The sequence below is a fragment of the Penicillium cosmopolitanum genome (assembly GCF_028827165.1).
Source record: "Penicillium cosmopolitanum strain IBT 29677 chromosome Unknown utg000003l:1.0-3747932.0:1.0-3751027.0, whole genome shotgun sequence".
Classification (NCBI taxonomy): Eukaryota; Fungi; Ascomycota; class Eurotiomycetes; order Eurotiales; family Aspergillaceae; genus Penicillium; species Penicillium cosmopolitanum.
The window spans coordinates 3,575,740-3,586,417 of NW_026622673.1; the positions used below are offsets into that span (position 1 = coordinate 3,575,740).

General features: G+C 51.7%; 3 protein-coding genes across 3 annotated transcripts; 1 reads left to right on the top strand and 2 right to left on the bottom strand.

Moving 5' to 3' along the window:
- Positions 1-224: 224 nt before the first annotated feature.
- On the bottom strand, positions 225-4,913 carry N7509_001379 (putative C6 and C2H2 transcription factor RegA-like; the record flags this gene model as incomplete). Its single annotated transcript, XM_056626016.1, has 7 exons — positions 225-406; positions 539-1,299; positions 1,373-1,793; positions 2,249-3,159; positions 3,218-3,477; positions 3,526-4,681; positions 4,747-4,913. 7 exons carry the CDS (start codon positions 4,911-4,913, stop codon positions 225-227), a joined length of 3,858 nt encoding a protein of 1,285 aa, XP_056494598.1.
- Positions 4,914-5,486: 573 nt separating this feature from the next.
- Positions 5,487-6,483, top strand: N7509_001380 (DODA-type extradiol aromatic ring-opening family dioxygenase; the record flags this gene model as incomplete). Its single annotated transcript, XM_056626017.1, has 3 exons — positions 5,487-5,490; positions 5,559-5,692; positions 5,761-6,483. The coding sequence occupies 3 exons, from the start codon at positions 5,487-5,489 to the stop codon at positions 6,481-6,483; spliced, it is 861 nt and encodes a 286-aa protein (XP_056494599.1).
- A 454-nt stretch (positions 6,484-6,937) lies between these two features.
- N7509_001381 (RFX family transcription factor) lies at positions 6,938-9,639 on the bottom strand (the record flags this gene model as incomplete). Its single annotated transcript, XM_056626018.1, has 2 exons — positions 6,938-7,231; positions 7,285-9,639. The coding sequence occupies 2 exons, from the start codon at positions 9,637-9,639 to the stop codon at positions 6,938-6,940; spliced, it is 2,649 nt and encodes an 882-aa protein (XP_056494600.1).
- Positions 9,640-10,678: the final 1,039 nt, after the last annotated feature.

Genomic DNA, 10,678 nt, shown 5'->3' on the forward strand with positions numbered 1-10,678 from the left:
TGTAACATCCAAAGCAAGGCGCGACATTCCAAGCTACTAGTACCTATTTCCACGCACAGCGCAGAGAAGTTCTTTGGTTTCAAGTTTCTGCACAAGCAAACATAATCTCAAATAAGCTACTCTAGTATTCTCTGATAACTTCGAAGAACTCTTTAAATCCATTCATTCCCTTTTCTATATACTCACCCCTACTAACACAACCGCAAATCCAAGCTAAATGTGATCTATCCAATCCACTCAAAATGATCACCAAGGTACTTATTCGCCCTTGCATCTCCCGATCTCGCATGTCCCTCGAAATTCTCCGCCCGCGCCGACCGACCACACAGACGGCCCAGCTCGCCGCTTTCCTTGTCGTTGGTGACTTCTTGGTATGTCACAGTGCGCAGGAATTTTCCAACCCATACTGTGATAAGAGGGAGTATTAGTATTATAGTCATTGGCTTATTTGAAACTTTCTGGCATCCTGAGGATGCTCCACCACGCTATGTGGGACTGGGCTGGGCAGGAATGGATGGATGGATGGCTGGGTACTTACAACCACCGGTATATCTCGCCGCACCACGAGTAGGAAGAACATGATTAGTCCCAATACACTTATCACCATAAGAAACACAAGTATTCTGGCCAAGGAAGAGAGCGCCATAATTGGACATTTTAACCAATGCCTCACGGGGATTCTGCGTCAGAATCTGAACATGCTCGTACGCGTATTCGTCGGCGAGTTTATACGCCTCGTCTAGATCGGACACGATATTGACCTCGCCCAATTTGTCCCACGATACACCGGCTATATCAGCCGTGGGCAGAATCTTGAGTAGTCGGTCCACTTCCGAAATGGTCTTTTCGCCCACGGCAGTTGAATTGGTTATTAATACCGCCGGTGAGTCTGGGCCGTGCTCGGCTTGGGATAGAAGGTCTGTTGCGACGATGAATGGGTCTGCGTGCTCATCTGCTACGATGAGAATCTCTGTTGGCCCGGCCGGCAGGTCGATGCCGATTTCTTCTCCGAAGAGTTGGCGCTTTGCTTCGGCTACGAAGGCGTTGCCTGGTCCGGCTATGAAGTTTACTTTCTTCATGCTCGGTGTGCCGATGGCCATTGCGGCTACGGCTTGGACTCCGCCTAGGATGTAGATGTCGTCTGCGCCGGCGAGGTGCATGGCTGCGACGGTGTTGGCGGGGATTTTACCCGCGATGGGGGGTGTGCAGGCTGTTACGTGTGGACAGCCGGCTACTTTTGCTGTTAGGATTGTCATGTGTGCGGATGCGAGGAGGGGATAGCGGCCGCCGGGGATGTATCTATGCAAGAAAATGGTTAGTGGTGTTAGTTTGAGGGTTTACTTTGTTGTTAGGCTTTGTAGATTGTACTCACGCGCCAACAGAATTGATGGGGACATTTTTCTGTCCCAGGTGGACGCCCGGACGAATCTCTAGTTCAAACTCCTTGATGGAATCTTTTTGGGCTCGCGCAAAGGTACGAACGTTCTCTTGCACCTGTTTGATATCATCGATGATCTGTTTCGGAACACTGGCGATGATGTCCTGGATCTCTTCTTGGGATAGCTTGAAGCTGGCTGGACTCCATTTGTCGAATTTCTCCGAATACTGTCTCACGGCTGCATCTCCATTCGCACGAATGTCGTTGATCACACCCCGCACGATTGCGGGGGTGTCGATTGTCGGTGCAGGACCTACGCCGGACGTGTTGGGCTGTTTCAGCTTGATGACCATGGTGGCGTTGGATGTGAGGAGGATGTTTGTTGAGCTGTTTTGGTTCAATGGAGAGTATGTAGCTGCTATATATGAACTATGAACCACTATTGATTGACCTTGTCCAACTTCATGTTTACTACTGCTACTTCGGACTCGGCGCCGATTCCGATTCCCCGCAATCGTGGCCCGCATGAGCCCCGGGGGCAGCTCGGAATGTGGAGATCAGCGAAAAGTGGCTGCCGAGGGGGCAAAAGTTAAGCAAAAGCTTAGAAATCACTATTCGTGGACTGGTCAGACTGGTTCAGCCCTCAAGTGGTTGTTCCCTCGTTCTATGGGATAGTCGGGTGTCATCTCAAGAATCTAGAAGCTACTAGCAGATGCCGAGAATTGGAATTGAAATTGAAATTGTTCATAATTTCATGTCTTGGGTATCATTGATTATCATAATTACATTATTTAGTATACAAAGCAGCCCCGAGATCTCCTATCAACTGTGCAAGACTCTGCACTAAAGGTGGCGCTCGCTCAGGCATACCAGGTCGGAGCACTGACTGTACTAGTTGCATCGTCGTCCCGGGGTCTACAAGGTATAGGGGCCCACTTGCACTCTGCAAGGCTGGGAAGCCACATCCCAGAGTGACGAATTTCGACACATCGGGGACTTCATCCGCGTCGAGGAATACAGTTGGCCCTTGGGAGAGAGGGGGGCTCTCAATTGATCGGGAGTCCCTGGCTTTGGAAACAACCCCGTATGACCAGAATGCCAGGCTTGCGTAGTAGACTCCAATAGCAAGAAAGCCGGTTATCGAGCCTGGGGCCATCTGACGCGCCGCGCGGAGAGTTTGGCCGGCGTGCCAAATGGCACGACGCGAGTCGGGACTAGTGATCCACTCCAGAGCGGATTGGTAGACTCGCCGTGCTTCTTGCTTGTCCTCTTTGCCGGCAAAGAGCTGGAGTTCTTCCAAGGACATGTGCAGGAGCATCGAGACTACCTCACAGACCAGGATGATCTCCGGTCGGCACTTGATACGAAGCTCAGAGCACACCAGGCGGAAATGTTGAAGCGACTGTTCCAGTTCTTGTTGTCGCGAGTTGGTAACGAGGGCATGCCAATGTTTAGAGTTGCTGCCCGAAATGAACTTTAGTCGGTGGTATTCGTTGACCAAGGCGGAGAGTCCGTGGAGAAGGACAAGCGCGGACATTTGTGTGTCGATGCGATCCTGGAATACTGATAGCTGCGAAATGTCACGCAAAAGGTCGATGAGGGAGGGCATGCGCTCGGGGGTGGCATTGCAGAGGAGTTCTTTCCATTCCACGGCCGACTTTGCTTCCCATATTTGACGGGCTGTTGGTAGCGGGAGATCCATGTCGGCGTATGAAATGATCGGGTTGACGTTGAGAGTCGCCGCAGACTGGGCGTCGTGGACAAAGACATGATAAACAAGTCTGTGCGGTCATATTAGCATGAAATGAATACTGGTATGAATATATGGCGACAGCATACCTCTTGAACGACTCCTGTTCAATCCATGCATGCCACTTTTGCTCGAGGACCTCCCCTTCGTCCTCGGGCAGAGGTATGATACTGGTGTACATTGAACGGCGGAATCGCAGGGATCGACGAAGCATGGTTATAAGAGGCTGCGAGAAACTCTCGGCAATCTCTGTCTTTCGCCGATTGCCACTCCAAATGCCAGTGTCAATGGTTAGAGCGTATGTTTGTGAAGCCCGCAGATCGCGTGTCGTGCTGTTGTCGTTTTCGTACTAATTCGTCAGAGTAGTCTAAACAAGGGATATTGAAGCGACACTCACTTTAGTAGGCATGTATAGCCGAACTATCTCGACGAGGGCGTATCCCAGTTTCCGGATAGTCGGAATTGGCGAATGGACCGCCGCAGAGGAGGCCATCGCGGCGAGAATACTTGCATGTTCGCTGTTCGGTCGAAAGGTCGGGGCATGGATGAAAGAAACAACACTCCTGGCCTGGCGCTCAAAGAATTGTTGGATCAGGCCATCCAGCAACTCAGTGCTGGGGAATGACTTCATAATGCGGGTCAAGTTCGCTTCTCGGCTGATCTCCAAAACAAGGCCAAAGATGAGGTCCCGGCTACTGGAGGAAAGCCGGTCACACAGAATCTGCTGATCTGGTGTGGCAATTGCCTCGGGGCTGTTGATATTCTGCGGAATCGATAGACTCTCATGATCGACACCAGCCTTGTCCCCTTGGCCGGGTTTCCATGCGGAGAGAGAGGAACGATTATAGGCTTCGGTGCCAATGCCGATCCCACTGTCCGCGTCAAAGGAATCTTGTTGATGATTTTCGTGCATGTTCGGGAAGATACTGCCCGAATTATACATGTCAATGAGGCCAAAGTCGCCATCAGTCAGATTGAAGTCGAAGGGCGGGTATTCCAGGGCACCATAGTGGGTGAACTCGGGGATCAGACTGGATGGTTCAAAGGGATCGTTGTAGCGGTTTAGCGAGGAGACCAAAGAGTCAGGGATGAAGCTAGGGAAAAAAGTGCCATCGACGCTGAAAATTCCACTCTCCTGATCGGTCGGCGAGACGGCCGGTTGCTGGTACTGCGGGGACTGGTCGGTGTATTCGACCAACTCGGACGCTGGCATTTCCGGGGAGAGTAATGGGAGAATGGCGGTCGTGGCTGAGACTGCAGCGGCAACTGTTGACAATTCATCCATGGGAGTTGGCATCGACTCAAAGGCGACTGAATGGGCCGAGTTTGGCTCTGGGGAGGAATCTTGGGTGACCTCCTGCCAGTCACAATGCAGATTGCGTTCACGGCAGCGGCGGCAAGGCTTCTCCTCGTCACATTTCAGTTTGGAAGAAGCACAGGTTTTGCAAGCCTGAGATACACGGCTTTGTTTGGAAATTGGCGAGGACCAATTGCGTTTCCGCTTGCGATCCCGGTCCGAGGCGTGGCCAGTAGCATGGCGTTTTAGGAGGTCACTGGGTTGGCCAGGTGAGTCAAGAGCCGAACAGATGTGGGACAGAAGCAGAGAAGCAGATCTTACGGACGGGCAAAGCCCTTGTCGCAGACTTCGCAGACATAGGGCTTCTCGCGAGTGTGGGAACGAACGTGGCGGATGAGATGATCAGGACGGTTATAATGGCGCCTGCAGAAACCGCATTGGAAGTAGCCACCATCCTTCGACTTTGTAGGTGAGGCACTAGCATCCATGGTGTAGACGATACATGGGGGAGGTGGGGAGAAGAGAAGGTGAATGTGAAAAGGAGGGGAGAAGAGGAGAGGAGGAGAAAAGGACCCTCGAGGAAAGGAAGAATCTGGGGAAGCAGAACCAGGACCAGGGAAGGCGCGGTTGATTGGTTGGTTCATCGCCTAATCGGGGATAGCCGGTGGGTCCTTCCCCATATTTGATCTCCGCTGACTCATCATTCTCAACTACAATCAGAGTAAGAAGTATAGGAAGTATAGGAAGTAATGTGTATAGTTTACTAGAGTGGTACTATCTAGACTAGTATATCAATCACGATAGCATCTTCCCTCTAATCAATGTTACTAGGACACCCCTCCCCATCCGGAATCTCCTATATTTCCTTCTCCTCGGGATGTGGGGGATGACATCCGAGTGGAGGTCCACCTACTTTGCCATTGCTATAATACTACTCCCTGCTATTTCAATATTCTCTATTTTATTCCACTGGTCGTGGTGGTGATATTATTCCATTGAATTCAATATCTTCTTCTTCCTCTTATCTCTTTGTACCACTATACCACCATCCAACCTCCATCATGGGTACTTCCACTCTTATACTCTACTCCGAAACCCTAACTCTACAACACCAACACTAACACTAATCCCAGCATCCCTCACCCCTGTCCACTTCTTCTCCCACGGCTCAACCATGATGCTAGGCGAAGAATCCGAAAGCGCAGATTACTGGAAAAAATGCGGTGACGAAGCCCTAGCCCGCAACATCCAGGGCGTAATCATCATGGTACTTCCCTCCCCTCTCCTCACCACCACTGCCAAATACAAGTACTAACACACATGGTGTCTACTCAGGGCGCACACTGGGACGCCCTAAACGACTCAATCCAACTATCCACAAACCCCACCCCCGGCAAAAGCCCAGTAGCCTACGTCAACCCCGAAAAATACATCAACTACACCCTAACCCCCGACCTCCCAACAACAAACCGCTGCATCACCCTCCTCAAGAACGAAGGCTTCAACGTCACGGGAAATCCAACCTTCGACTGGATCCACGACGTCTACCTAATCCTAATCCGAATGTTCCCATCCGGCTGTCCACCAACGACGCTAATCTCCGCAAACGCACGCTACGACCCACACTTCCACATGAAAATGGGCGCGACGTTGCGACCGCTTCGAAAAGAGAATTTCCTTATCATTGGTACCGGTGGTGCGGTGCATAATCTTTATCGAAATCGGTGGGCGCCCATGTTGAAGTTTAGAGATAATTTCGCCATGGAGACGCCGCCGGAGGATTGGGCGTTGGAATTTCGTCAGGCCGTTGAGGATGTTATTACTAAGACTAGTGGGGTACAGTTGCGTAGGGCTATGACGAGGTTGATGAAACATCCGCGTTTTCGAGATGCGCATGCTACGGATGATCATTTTATGGCGGCGCTTTTTGTGGCGGGGGCGGCTGGGGATGAGGAGGATGCTGATGCTGAGGGGGTTCTGGGGGCGGAGAGTTGGGAGTTGACCAATATGTGTAATTCGCAGTTTACTTTTGGGAAGTGGAAGGAGATTGCTGTATAGAAAGGGGATGGGATGGGGATTGTATACCGAGATACCCTTACTCTACTGTTGCTAAGCTCCAATGAAGCAGTTGGGAAGAAATAGAAAGCTATCGGGTGGCTTGCACTCCATTCATAGCGTATATACACCGCTCCAGTCATAAGAACCAGAGAGAAAGCGAGAACCAATCCAAGGTTCACGCCGATTAAATGCTGTAATGATCAGGGAAGAATTGCATAATTGCATCCTCAACGACTTCCCATGCTCGTGTCTCGTCGCATCGTGCAGAACAATTCTCAATACAATCGTCCAACGCCATTCACCACACTGCACAAAAGAAAGAACAAAGGAAATGAGAAAGGAAAAAAAGAAAAAGAAAAAAAAAGAGAAAAGAGAAACAACAATGATTCACCCAATGGATATCCAACTCCGACCCAAGCATTAAGAACAATGTCACAAGTCACAAGTCACAATTCTAGATCACGACTACATCACCCTCTGCATCGGCGGGATCAGACGCCATCATATCGTTGTATTTGCCCACCGCGATCATCATGGGATCATCTTCCAGATCAATCGCGCTGTCATCATTGTTTGGGAGAACCAGCTCTTTCTCGGGGACGTGCTTAACATCCGGTTCAGTGTTGGGGGTATCAGCCGAGCCCTCATGGCTCACGGATTGCCGCGGGTGATTTTTGGGATCAAAAGAAGTCTGACTGGGGTTCTGCTTCATGCCCGCCATCCCCGCGGGTTCTCCAAAAACCGCATTCTGAAGGGAGTTTGGGGTGCTGGTCATAAACCCGCCTTCTCCGCTTGCCACACCATCATCTCGTGGAAGAAAACTTTGGTCATCCACCACGCACTGAAGCTGGCCGCCCCGCCGAGAGTCAGACGGTGCAGAATGCTGTCCCACAGAGCATCGACCTTTTGAATGATGCATCCTGCTCGGTGGTTGGCAAAGGCAGCGGGGAGGTTGAGAATGAAGGAGACCCAGTTGTCGGGGAAGTTGTAATCTTCGCCCGTAGCAGTGTCCACGGGGAAGAGGTGAGCCTCAATATCAGCAGGTTGGTCAGGTTGCTGGAAGTATGGCAGGCCAGCAGACTGATTGCTATCTGTAACGGGGGTGAGCAGCGCCCGCACATCATGCTTCAGGATCTGCTCCGCGGCCTTCGATGCACAGCTCGGTATGTCGGCCCTGGTGATCATCTCGGTCGGGTGAACCAATGTCTTGAAATCATACCACATCTGGTTACGGTTATCCGGGTGGCACAGCCAGGCGGCAGCCGCATTGGCGGCTTGATTGACATCCAGCATGTGTTTGAGGAGGTTGCAGAAGATGTGAGCGGGAATGAGACGGGCCACCGACACATGCGTCGGTTGAGCCTTGAAGGTCTCGGTAATGTGGCCACAGAGGCGTTTTGAGATGGATCCAAAGGCATCCATGACAACCTTGGGAACCACTTGAGTGGTGAGAGGAGCGACGAAAGCAATCATTTTTTGATACATCAACCAATCGCACTCCTTAATCCAGGGAGCCATATTAGGGTGAGTCAACAATTTTTGTACAGGAACAGTTAAAGTCCCGTGAAAGGCAGAGAAATATTTCAAAAGATTACGCTCTTTGCAAAATCGGAAGCTGTCAATGACGGAGATGCAGTGTGATCGATAGAGAGCCGCCAACGCGTCGGCAACCTTGAGATCGGTGTTGTGAGGGAGGTAGGGACGAATGTCAGGGAGGATCAGAGAGTCATTATCCATCGAGGGGCTCTCGTCGTTGGGAAATTGCAGCATCTGGTGAATCATCTTCCCCGCTTGCTGTGCGACATTCTCCGTGGTGATGGCAGCATCGGCACCGACATTATGTTGACCTTCACATCCGCAGCCGGTGACCGGGGTATTGTTGGAGAATCGCGGCGGGAACGAGGTGGTGGGAGAAGGGAAGACGGCGGAGTCTGCAGTGGGCGGTGGGATGCTTACTCCAAAGCGTCCATTGGAATGCGCTGATGGGGCTGGAGAGGCTTCGTCAAATCGGCGCGAACGCATCGCGCTATTCGGTCGGTCCGGCATGCCCACGGGGAGGTGTGGGTTGGGGGCAACCTGCTGGGGCATATGCTTGACTTGCTTCTCCTCAATGACAGAGAGGTCGACATAGTGATACTTGGACTCGCCACGGACGCCCAATCGACGCGTCTGCACATTGGGGAATATGATTCGAACCAATTTTCCAAAGGAGGCGGGGTTCAGAACAGACACTCGCTCGGTGCCACAGTTCTCTGCATAGCAGCAGTAGACGCGATCCCGACGCACGGAACCATTACTCTTGCGGCAATTTTCGCGCAGCCAGATCATGGCGAATACCTGCTTCACCTTCTCTGCTTTGCCTCCAGCGCCTTCATGCTTCATGACCTCGGCGGCCATCTGCTTCAATGTGTATCCTTCGTATTGACGGAGCAGCTTCCGCAGCTCATTATCGTTTGCCAGCGTGGAGCTGGACCCGCGTTTCTTTTTTCCACCGGCCTCTGAGGCCTCCTGCTCTTCCAATGTTGTATCGGGGAGGTGGTTCTCGATACCGCTGTCATAGATGGGTTGATATTGCGGAACAGGGACTGTGGGCAGGCCATTGTGGCTCAGGCTGTGGGGAAGGCCGTGGTGAGAGAGGTTGTGACTGTGCATGGCGTGACCTGCAAATTCCTCCGCCTGCGAGGCCACTGAATGATCGCGGTGGTGGGCATGCTCCAGGGACGCGCCATTGGTCTGTTGGTGGATCAGCTGGTGACCAAACCGCATGATCATATCTTCGGGGTTATTGGCAAAGACGTGCTGGGCGCCGCCGACCTGGGAGGGCATAAACTGGGGGAAGGCATCGAGTTGGTCCTGTGTTTGCTGGGTGGTACTAGAATGGATGCTGGCGGTGGAACCACGAGAACGAGGGCGACGGCCAGCCCGGGAGAGGGTCTCGGAGCGACCGCGAAGGTGATCGGCCGTGCCTGGGCGACTAAGCGGACCCATATGTTGGGTGGTCTGGGAGACGACGCTACCTTGCGACGGGGCGCGGACTGGAGGGGAGAGACATGAATGAGATGAGATCGGAAGGGACGAGATGAGACGGATGGGGGCAGGAAGAGGAAGAGGGAGAGGAAGAGGGTAAGGGATCGACTCACCTAATTCGGGAGGCATTATACAGAGCAAGTGTCCGTGGTTGGATTAGGTTGGACAAAGTGGAGGTCCGTCACCAGGGAGATGGACCGGTGCGAGACCTGGTCACGGTGAGGAAGCGGGCGGGCGACGATGAGCATTCGTGGGTGAATGGGACGAGGGTGTGATTGAGAGCAGTGGTCGTGAGAGGAATGGTCGACAAGATATCGGACTGGCAGACGAGAAACCAGGACCTGGAGGAGAGGCAAAAGCGCCAACAAACCGCGTGAAGAGAACTTGAGACTTGCGAGGGAGGGAGGTAAACAGAGACGAGTGCCGTCGACCTGCCAACGTTGTTGTGGTCACGTGAATTAGTCAGCATGCCACGACAGCACAGCATACACACAGCATGCCACGGAGTATACAGCCAGAGAGTACTCGAGAGAAGACTGGATAATAGAAGTATCCCAGAGTATATCAGGGATAACTCTAACTCTTTTCCCTCATTTACTCTGGATACTATATCCAAGTATCCTGCCCAGGTGTATAGTATACACTGTTGTGAACTCACGTGACTGTAATACATCACCATCCCATCGGAGTCTCGGCATGCCGAGATTCCGAGATTCCACTTGTTGTAAACAAAGTACAATAATAAACACCTTGAATAGATATACTCTAAATACATTCACTACAATAATATCACCATACAGCTACTAGCGGTACACTGCCTATACTACACCATACCACACTACAGTATACTCGAGTGCCTCCTACGTCATCCCCGCAGGACGATCGAACGAGAAAACCTGCTTATGTGAAGTTGAACTATGCGAATTGAGCTTGGTAGAAGTGGTGGTATTTTCTTACCTACCTAGGTAGCAAATAATATTCTTATTTACAGTCAGTGCTAGTAGTAGATTCCAGCTTGGAGGTCCAGTTCAAGTTACATTGGCATTGCCCATGTGCTGGGCAGTGGATGTATATATCTAGCACTAGTTAGTTACTATACACCTACTAACTACGTAATATGTACCCAGTGAATCTGTCGAACGATGCAGCTTCTCATCGGCCCATTTAT